At 35.4% G+C, this 9,915-nt stretch overlaps 1 protein-coding gene across 2 annotated transcripts; it reads right to left on the bottom strand.

Moving 5' to 3' along the window:
• Positions 1-1,334: 1,334 nt before the first annotated feature.
• Positions 1,335-9,286, bottom strand: fam3c (FAM3 metabolism regulating signaling molecule C). Of its 2 annotated transcripts, none has more exons than XM_038294229.1 (10): positions 9,145-9,286; positions 8,747-8,803; positions 8,556-8,660; positions 5,529-5,555; positions 4,748-4,871; positions 4,325-4,383; positions 4,189-4,239; positions 4,029-4,113; positions 3,758-3,884; positions 1,335-2,082 (listed from the first exon to the last, which is right to left on the bottom strand). In XM_038294229.1, the coding sequence occupies exons 2-10, from the start codon at positions 8,760-8,762 to the stop codon at positions 1,993-1,995; spliced, it is 684 nt and encodes a 227-aa protein (XP_038150157.1). In that variant the 5' UTR covers positions 8,763-8,803; positions 9,145-9,286; the 3' UTR covers positions 1,335-1,992. The 2 variants fall into 2 exon arrangements, with proteins under 2 accessions (XP_038150157.1, XP_038150158.1); XM_038294230.1 differs by lacking the exon at positions 9,145-9,286 and adding an exon at positions 9,050-9,141.
• Positions 9,287-9,915: the final 629 nt, after the last annotated feature.

Genomic DNA, 9,915 nt, shown 5'->3' with positions numbered 1-9,915 from the left:
TCAAAATTTTATTTCTGTTTTTGCTTTTTACATATTTTGTTAAAAGGCCAAATAAGGACTTCAAAACCAAAAAAAAGTAATTTTTCTGTTTTGTTTTATTCTTGGATCGGGCTTTAAAGGGTTAAGAGTAGCATCTGTTGTTTATATGCAGCACAACTAAACAGTTAGAGCAGAAGACAACAGAGAGTCAAGGGTCTGAATAAACTATATGACAACGGCGCCCTCTGCAGGTCATTTATATAGCATGCAGAAATTAAGAAGTATAAATTACATCTTAACACATTCTTTTTGAGATCAGTTTACATGATGAATTGATTTATACAAGTTTTTCACAAGTGAAAATGTGACTAAAGTGGATTTAAAATGTATCTCCATTATATCTATGTATTATCTATTTAATTTTTATCACAGTTGTTCAATGTTCCATTTGAAATTTTAATCTAAATCTAACCGTGTTTTTACAAGTAACATGAAATGTTTAGATATACATAAATAAGGTCCTGTTTTAGTTTGGAACAAAGAATTTCCTTTTACCTACCGGGTAATGCACTTATCTAAACCTCCATTTTTCTTAAATTCCTAGATAAGAGGTTTAGATCAGGGAAACATGCAGGATGGTTTAAAAGACAGGCCTTTTTCTCTTTTGTTAAGACAGGAATGTGAATTGCAGCATCCTGTTCTATTCTATTCAAAGACCAGACCATCACCACTCACAGCAGCACCGCCACATAGCCAGCAGCAAAGGCTTGCCTTTCCTGTCCAATCTGAAGCTCCATTGTTCTACTGATGGAAAATCCTCTCAGATTATCATGCAGGCCTCAGCAATGGGAAGTTGCAAGTACTTTTTTTTTTTTATCTCTAGTGACTAACCATAACAAAACAATTTTGTTTTACATCTTTTACAAAGGCGTACGTCTAAACCCAAAATAACAAAGTTAATGAACTGTTCATCAAGCTGTTCCTCCTGTAAAATACAGTAATAACCTCACATTTCCAAGTTTAAACTCTTTCCTCTCCGTAGTGCTTGATTTAATGGAGCTATAACTTTTCAATGGCATAGTTGCAATTAAAAAAATGTTTTAATTCTACTATGTAGGGCTGCAACTAACAATTATTTTCCATGTCGATTAATCTGTCGATTATTTTTCAATTAACTGAATAATAATCTGATAGCCAAAGGTTTCTCTAAGAAGCTTTTTTTATTAAATTAAACCAGGTGAAACTAAAACTAAAGCAATGTGTGGGCATTGTTTAACTTCTCTTAACTTGGGTGTAAAACAGCAGAATTTTTAGCCCTCCATAGAGGCAACTTTAAAAGAGGAGCAAACCAAGGATACAATTTCAATGGCATTTATTTGTTCCATCAACTTATATTACTTCTTCCATGTTCTTTAAATTAAAGATTTTATAAGCTAACTCTTGTCTAAAGAAATATTTACACATTTCACAGTGAATTTTGGTATATTTGGTTACAATTTCAAAAGTTAATTATAATTTTCTAAAAAGTAATTCTGAAAGGAAACTGAATCTGGACACTTATTTGCTACAAAACATGAAAATATTAAGGCAGAGTATAGAAAAGTAATAGAAAGTTCATCCCCCAGGAAAAACATGAGGACAAGAATGCATAACTTTCATCAGTGCAAACACTCAACAGTCTGTGAAAGCCAGGTCTTTGGGTTCAAATTAATTGGAAGATAATGAAAACAAATTAAAAAACGAACACAACCTCTAAGATCCAGTGCACTTCAAATTCTGTCAAACTGGACATATCCAAACAGATTCAAGATGTTAAGAGCTTTATTTTACAGCTCTTTTATTTTTCTTTTATAAACAAACACAATAACAGTGTCCAAATCTATAATGCCAAAGCATGTAACCCTTTTTAACGGAAAAAAAACTTGAACCAGTCCTAACACAGATGGAAGGAGATACAAAATGAACAGTTGAGATTACACTGCTGGGTAACTATTGCTGACACAGAAGCTTGGTTTAGTCCTGTCTCTGCGGCACGCAGCCTTCCATCTCCAGCACTTCGGGCCAGCCTTCATATTTGTTAGTATCTGCGCTGTTCTTTATGTGCTAAAGAGAAGGAAACAAAAAAAAAGGCATTGTTTGTTAAACCACTTACAAAAAGAGGCAGGTAGGAACACAAGACAGAACAAGCTGTTCCTTCCAACTTAAATAATCTGGATGGAAACAAGATATCTTACTGAACAACAATGGGTCTTAAACAGGCATACAAGCAACCATTTAGAAATGTTAAGGGGCAGTGAGCTCACTGAGCTGTTGCATTAACCTCTACTGGAACAAGGCCAAATGAAAGCTAAGACTGCAGGCATTTGGAAAAGAAAAACATGATCACTGGGTTAAAGAGTGCTTCAGGATAACATGAGATAAAATTTTAGAAAGTCGTGCAAAAATATGGAGGCAATAGAAATACATGGTTTTTAAAAGGTTTTACAACAAAATATCAAACTATTAGTCTGATTCCTATGACTAAAATCTAGTTTCCTCAGAAGCAATAATTAGTTAACAGAGCCTATAAATGTGTGATTTAATCTCAGTATAAATCTAGATGTTTGTGATGAAATGAGCACTATGAGCCCAGTCATGACCAAAAATAAATGATTTAAAAGTATATTTATCTAATAATTTTTAAGTTGATTATTTTCTCTTGCATTCAAAAGCTTTACTAAAACAACCAAAGCACATTTCACTGGATAAACAGTCTGAAATAATTAAATTAAAATACATTCATTCTAATACAATATCTGCTAGTTAACTTGTTGTAAATGTCATAAGATCATACGTTGCAATATTTGTGACCTTTAGAATCCAAATTAAGACTAACGCTGTTTCCACTGCCGACTGAAGTGACCCAAATCTGTGACCCCTATCTGATCTTTTCAGGAAATTCTGAACTACACGGATCCAATTTTTTCAAATGCGACCAAGGCCACTTGGTTATGTGGTCCTTAATCTGATACGCATCTGATCTTTTCAAATACGACCTGTTGCAGGACGGAAGAAATCACTACACAGATCACTAGATTTGCTCTAGCTCAAACATCTATTTTAACTTCCATGAACACAGAGCACACTTGCTACTTGTGACGTCACTGCGTCCTGTACTGCTCATGCAGAACAGTGAAAATGTATGAAAGCAGTTCACACAGGATATCACATACAAGTCGTATATATTTGGAAATGTTTACAACCACCCAAAGAATCGAATTTCACAAAAAGAAATCGAAACTGAGCATGAAGTGTGAACGTAGCTTATACTAGAGCAACAGAGATGCAACATTAATCATGTTATAATGATTTCATCACCATTATAAGGATTTTATTTCCTTTTTTGGCAAAAACTGTGAGGAAAATTGGTTCTACAAAAGTATTAGCTAAGGATAGTCTCATCACAGATACAGTACCTGCCACACTTTAGACTTTTATTTGGTGGAAATAAATACTTTTTCCCCCCTTAAATATTACATTACTTTGTGACTTGGACCGCAAAATATGAACTGAGAAAATGATTCTGGTTTGTAGCTAAAACATGATAAAATGGAGAAAATTAGGAAAACATGAGCCTCTTAGAAAACCCGTTATTTTTAAGCAGACATTTCTGAATACCAACATCTACAAATGGTCAGCTATTTCATTAGCATTAATCATTTGTGAGTTTTTTTTATTTTTTATTACTTAGTTGAAGAAGATCTGCATGAAGGTGGTGGGATTATAGGAGTTAAGTTACCTGTTCGAATGGGCTTTTGGTCTTGATGCCTTTCCCTCCTACAAAGATCCAGTTATCCCGGAACCCCAGATTTGCGATAGCTGAGCTTCCAAGATCTGCAATCAGCTTCCTTGCTTCATCATTGAGTCTACAGACCCCCGAAAAAACAGAGAACTTCATCAGCACAACCTGCATTAGTATCTTAGGTACGTAGTTTGCCTAATTCAGATGGACAGAATAAATATCAGCACAACAGAATAAAAAAATTATAAAAAGAAATAACAAAACTTACTTTGATGCAGGGTCATCAAATGAAGCCATCATTACAACTGTCCCATCTTCAATTTCTTTTAGAAACTTAATAAGTGGAGCCACATCTAAAGAAAGTTACAAGCTGTTAAATTTGTGCAAATATTGTTACAAGCCCTCTGCAGAAATAAACTCGTACTGACCTCCAGCCCACATGTCGTAAAAAGCAGTCTTCAGAAGTTCTCCCGTCTTTCCTACAGATAAAAAAAAAAAAAGAATTAGAATTATAATAGAATTAGTTATTATAGTATTATTTTAATTTGGAAAGCTGGGTTTTACCATTGATCAAGGCAATGTTGATCCCTCTCCCAACATTGTTCTTCACACCGCTCATTAATCTACAATAGATAGTGGCAGAACGTGTGTTTAGAGCTTTTAGTTTTATCTCCAATATGGCCTTTTGTCAGCAGGAACAAGGAAATGACCCAAGAAGTGTCAGGGTAACACACCCTGACACTATAAAATGTTAGTCTAAGGCTTTCATCAGGGTATCATATAGAGCTGTATTATTCCAAAGTTCAAGTCTAGATGAATATGCCTAAGAAATCAGGGTCAGTAATATGAGTGAGGGTGTAAATTTACAACAGTAGATCCTGCTGTGACGCCACCAGAAGGATTGTATTTAGACCTAAAACCAATAACAGAAGGGGACTTTTTGTTTTCCTGTGCTTTTCAAAGTTCTGGAGATTAATTTCCACTTACAATTTGTCTTCTAGGCACATCCTAGGCCCGACCACGCTTGCGGCTCCGCTTGCCAGCTTGAAGGCAAAGTGTCCAGGTGGACATGCCTTGGAAAGTCCACATTTATGTACAGCTGGCTTTGTTTCTGTGAAAACGAAGTTCCATTTACAAAGCAAATAAAACCAAGCCCAGATAAAGAGTACAAGAACCTATAATTACCACACTCACTGGAACCACTGGTAAAGATGTGCAATGAGCCTTAAAAAATTACAGTTAAATTACAGAAAGATAATCCCACACTAAAAATTAAATGGAATTATTACATTTAATTATTCAAGGTGAGGAAAAAAGGAATCTCCTCAACATGGAAAATTACATCATGTCCTATTTGTAGAAGTTATGAGGGCATAATCAGACCTGTCATGCTGGTTAAGTTACCAAAATTCAAAGTAGGAGGTTATTGAAGAGTTTCTCTAAGCATAATGTTACAATTATTATAAAACATGGTGGTTTTGAGGCTTTCTGCACACAATTACCAGGAGTTCAGATACAAGGTTAAAGAATAACCCTAACACAAATATACCAAAGTGCTAAACATACAAGGGTAAACTATGCATTCTTTTGGTCATTATCAACAGTAACCGAAGAGGAAATATTCACATGGGCAGTTTGACAAACATATCATTACCATTCTTATGCTGACTAGCATGAAAGGATAGAAGAAAGGGTCAAATTGCATCATATGACAGTTATTTAGCAAAAAAGTGAATAAAATTATTGATTAATAATTAGGGATACCTACGTGCTTCATTTACTGGCAAAGATCTGGCTGAAAAGCAGAAAAAGGTCACATTAAAGAGGACAAATTGAAGAAAAATGTAACCATTTACAGATTATCCAGCCTTATATTTAGCTAATCTTTCTCCTTAAATAGGTTAAGGTCAGATTTGTTTTATCTAACATCAGATATGCCTATTGTTTGTTCCACAGCAAGGAAAAACTCAAAAGCTTCTTTTTCCTAGATTCCCAGAACATTAGGTTCTCAACATATTACCTGGTATTATCCCTCTACAATCATCTCACCTGTTAGTTTATTTCTTAACCGTGGCTGTTTAAGATAAATATCTATTTTCCCCCAATATTGAGGAAGTTAGCTCTTAAACGTACATACATTTTGTCTTGATCAATTTAATGTGGTAACCAAATCCAAAACAGACAAAGAAGGATTTAACTTAATAGAATCCAGTTAATCCATTACACCACCATTTGGATATTATTGTATGTACAGTGGAATCCGCTTATAGTGGATACGGATATATAATAATCAACTGCATATAGTCTTGGCTTGGGACAAAATCCTTTCTATACAAATGCTGTTTAAATAATTTGTTTACAGTAATAAAGAAATCCACTTATAGTGTTCGTTTTTGGCCATTTTATGAATATAAACGTGCAGAAATATTTAATAAGTGGATCGAAAGTGATTACAGCACCTGGTATCAGAGCCCGTGACTGATGAGGACATCATCACGGAGGTACAAGAGCGTTTCAGTGCGGTTAGCAGTGCTGCGCGCAGCAAGGAGGAGGAGGATTAGTATGTGGAGACTGTCCCTTCCAGAGCTGACATGAGGAATGAAGTTTGCATTTTAAAGACTGGTCCTCCTGCATGTTGGTTTCAAAAAACTTTGACCTTTTACCTAATTTTGTAAAAGAAGTGAACTCTGTATTGGACTCTGATACTCCGATCCAGGGAACCATGGATAAATATGTTAAGTAATTTCTTAATACGGAACAGCAGATCCACAACACAAAACAGATGTAGGCTAGCTTTAATTTTCTGTAGCCTATGCAGTTATCTTCTATGTTGTTGTCAAATGCAGCCCTTTGTCTAACTTCTGACTTGTTCAGGGTTTATACAGGAATTAGTTACTCTAATTTTATGCTTCTTTAAAGGAATAGTACACCCAAAACATGATTAGCCTTCATTTTCTACTCACCTCCATGCTGAACAACACTCTGGAGTACTTTTTTGATATCTCAAATGCATCTGGAGATCTGGGAGGCTTCTTGCTGTCTGCTGACATTCAAATAATGGAGGTCCATGGCGCCCGAGACAGAAAGGTCCATAAAAGTCCACAAAAACGTGTCAATATTCCTCCATACTGCTCGTCCAATGTAATCCAAGTGTCCTGAGTGGGTAGCATCCAGAATTTACTCGAAACGAAGTCATTTAGAATGTTTTTAGAGCATAAACAGTAGTGTATAGGATTTCCTAATAGCGCCCCCATGCGCGCTCACGATTCTACGGAAGCCGGCAGACCAAACCGGAAGAAAGTGCGCATTCAGCGTCTGGTCTGCCGATAATGCAAGCGTAGAAGAAGAAATGTGCTGTTTACCTGTGCAAAGAAAGAAACAACGAAAGAAAAATGTCTGAGGACTTCAGTGTTGAGGAAGAGCATGAGTTCTTTGCCGAGCTGAATGCGCTGGTTTGGTCTGCCGGCTTCCGTAGAATCGTGAGCGCGCATGGGGGCGCTATTAGGAAATCCTATACACTACTGTTTATGCTCTAAAAACATTCTAAATGACTTCGTTTCGAGTAAATTCTGGATGCTACCCACTCAGGACACTTGGATTACATTGGACGAGCAGTATGGAGGAATATTGACACGTTTTTGTGGACTTTTATGGACCTTTCTGTCTCGGGCGCCATGGACCTCCATTATTTGAATGTCAGCAGACAGCAAGAAGCCTCCCAGATCTCCAGATGCATTTGAGATATCAAAAAAGTACTCCAGAGTGTTGTTCAGCATGGAGGTGAGTAGAAAATGAAGGCTAATCATGTTTTGGGTGTACTATTCCTTTAATGCTCTTTAATCCAAAATCCTTCGTCATTTTTACCGTGCATGCATTACCTGCAGTAACAAATAATGTCTATTCTATCATGCCCCGAAGTCCTTGTTTTCCAGCCCCGTTTGTTAAAATTTGCATTTTCTCCATTCTCTAGCTTTTTCTCCATCTTGAGCTTCTTTTACAAAAATAAAGCTTTACGATCAACCAATTATATCTGATATATCTGACGAAAATAAAGCATTTTAAATGCCATGATAATCACATTTAATGAATTTTAATCCCAATTAAGGCCTTAATTTAAAAAGTAATTATTTAATGACAATGATTTTTCATGAGCCGCAGAAACCCTGTTGTTAAAGAAAATGCACCGACGACGCCAGGCTACCAGTGTTATGTCTGTGCACAGCGCAGTATACTGTAATTAAACTTACATGGTACTGTAATAAAATTTAGCAAATGCGGAAGTTATCCGTTTCATTTCACTTTTCTCATTGAAAAACCCCAAAAATGGCATTTAGATGATATTCTGCAAAAAAAATTTGTGAAATAATGGTACATTCGGATATAGTAATCAACCGCTTGTAGTGTTCAAATTGGCTCTTGACCAACGTGACCACTATAAGCGGATTCCACTGTACTTTAATTCTGCACAACACTCCATTACCTATATGTATCAACTGTTTCCTGCTTCTACTTTCCCATCTTAGAACAGCATCCCCACAGCATTATAGTGCCACCACCATGTTTCACTGCTGTGGTGGTGTCTTTGGGGAATGTCTAGAAGACACCATCTCAGTCAACTCATTGAAAAATGTAATTTTCTTCCAATAATATCTAAAAATATTGTATAAAAGTTAGAGCAACCACAAATCCGTACAGGAAAACAAATGACAGTCATCAAGCCCTTCATATTTTACTGTGACTGTTTAGTAACTTCCTGCAGGATGAATGAAAACAGGTTAAACCATTTGTTACTCACACATCATACTCCCAAGTTTAAATTCCACGTTAATCTCCAGCAATTGGAAAGCCAGAAAGACAGCAAGGAGGAACGCTAAGATGAGCGCCGCTAACTTCAATATGCCTGTAGAAGATAAAGATACGTCACATTATTAGAGATAACCACTAAAGCTAACATATATGCCTTTAACGTCGAGGAAAAGTACTCACCGCTAGCTCTGAACATCTTAGCGAGCCTCCCGCCACGGTTTCCTTCTAGGAAACAACCTTCAAATTGTAAAATAAAATCATTAAGTTTTTTTAAGCACGTAGCGTAACAAAAATAGAAGCTAAATGTTGAAGTTAGCTTAAGCTAATACGTCCTGAATTAATCTGCTGGTGTCAAAAACGAAATATATTTGACCTGAACAATTTTGCTAATAAAGGAGGAACTAAAACACTACATTAAAATACCAAAGAGAAAACTGTTTTTTTAACTAGCTAGCATAAACCATCTTTAACCGTTAAACTGACCTTGTCTGTGTCTGACTCTGCTAGCTGCTATTAAAATAAATGTTGCTCTAGGTCACTTGGCGGTTAATTTAGTAAATATGGTTGTAGTTTCTTACCAACTTAAGGAAAAACGGTTAAAAAATCTCAGTGGTAACAAGGCTGCTGGCTGTCCGACAGACTGAAGCTTCCTGTTAAGATAAACGAGGAGAGCCGCGGGGCAGATAGAGGGGAAAGATGTGTCACTCTGTCGCAAAATCGATACCAATATCCGAAGTTTGCAATGCATGTTGGTAAACATGAATGCAAATTCATTTAAGGTCTCCTAAAGCATATTTAAATAAAATGCATTTGAAACAAAGTGTGTTTCAGCAAACCTTAATTTGATAGTTTATTTTTTGCATATTCATTTGTTTGAATTAGGGAGAAGGGGTATGATAGATAAGTTCTACTTCTTCATACCCCTTTTCAGACAATTTACAGTAAGTTCAAATTATTAAATCGAATCGGAACAAGAAATTTAAATTAATATTTACCATCATTTTTTTTATGTGATACACATTTGTTAGTATTTCTGAAATTGATTTAATTATTGTTATTATTTGATCATTTCTGAAATTGGAATTGTTCTATTTATTATTATTTGTTCTTTTGATTCATTTATATTATTTGTTAATTTGATTTATTTATTTTATTTTATTTTTTGTTACTAATATTATTGTCTGAAATAAATAAATATTCATTCATTCATTTATTCATTCATTCATTCAATTATCATACTGCAACCTGGAGTCTCATGCAAAGCTCTAAATTCAGTAAGTAGTTTTAACATTCGACATATGGATGAGATAAAGTTGGTAATATTTCAATTAAATGTTTGAACTGCTGCA

This window comes from Cyprinodon tularosa, unplaced genomic scaffold, assembly GCF_016077235.1.
Source record: "Cyprinodon tularosa strain WSP-4 unplaced genomic scaffold, ASM1607723v1 ctg336, whole genome shotgun sequence".
Lineage (NCBI taxonomy): Eukaryota > Metazoa > Chordata > Actinopteri > Cyprinodontiformes > Cyprinodontidae > Cyprinodon > Cyprinodon tularosa.
The sequence above is the reverse complement of the archived record's forward strand: the minus strand, read 5'-3'. Positions and strand labels throughout refer to the sequence as shown.

Bases quoted from the DNA above. Each gene is read 5' to 3' on its own strand.
- fam3c (XM_038294229.1), bottom strand. The intron at 4,872-5,528 runs GTAGGTATCCCT...TCGTTTTCACAG, and splicing joins TTTGCCAGTAAATGAAGCAC to AAACAAAGCCAGCTGTACAT. The intron at 4,384-4,747 runs GTAAGTGGAAAT...TATCTATTGTAG, and splicing joins ATGTGCCTAGAAGACAAATT to ATTAATGAGCGGTGTGAAGA.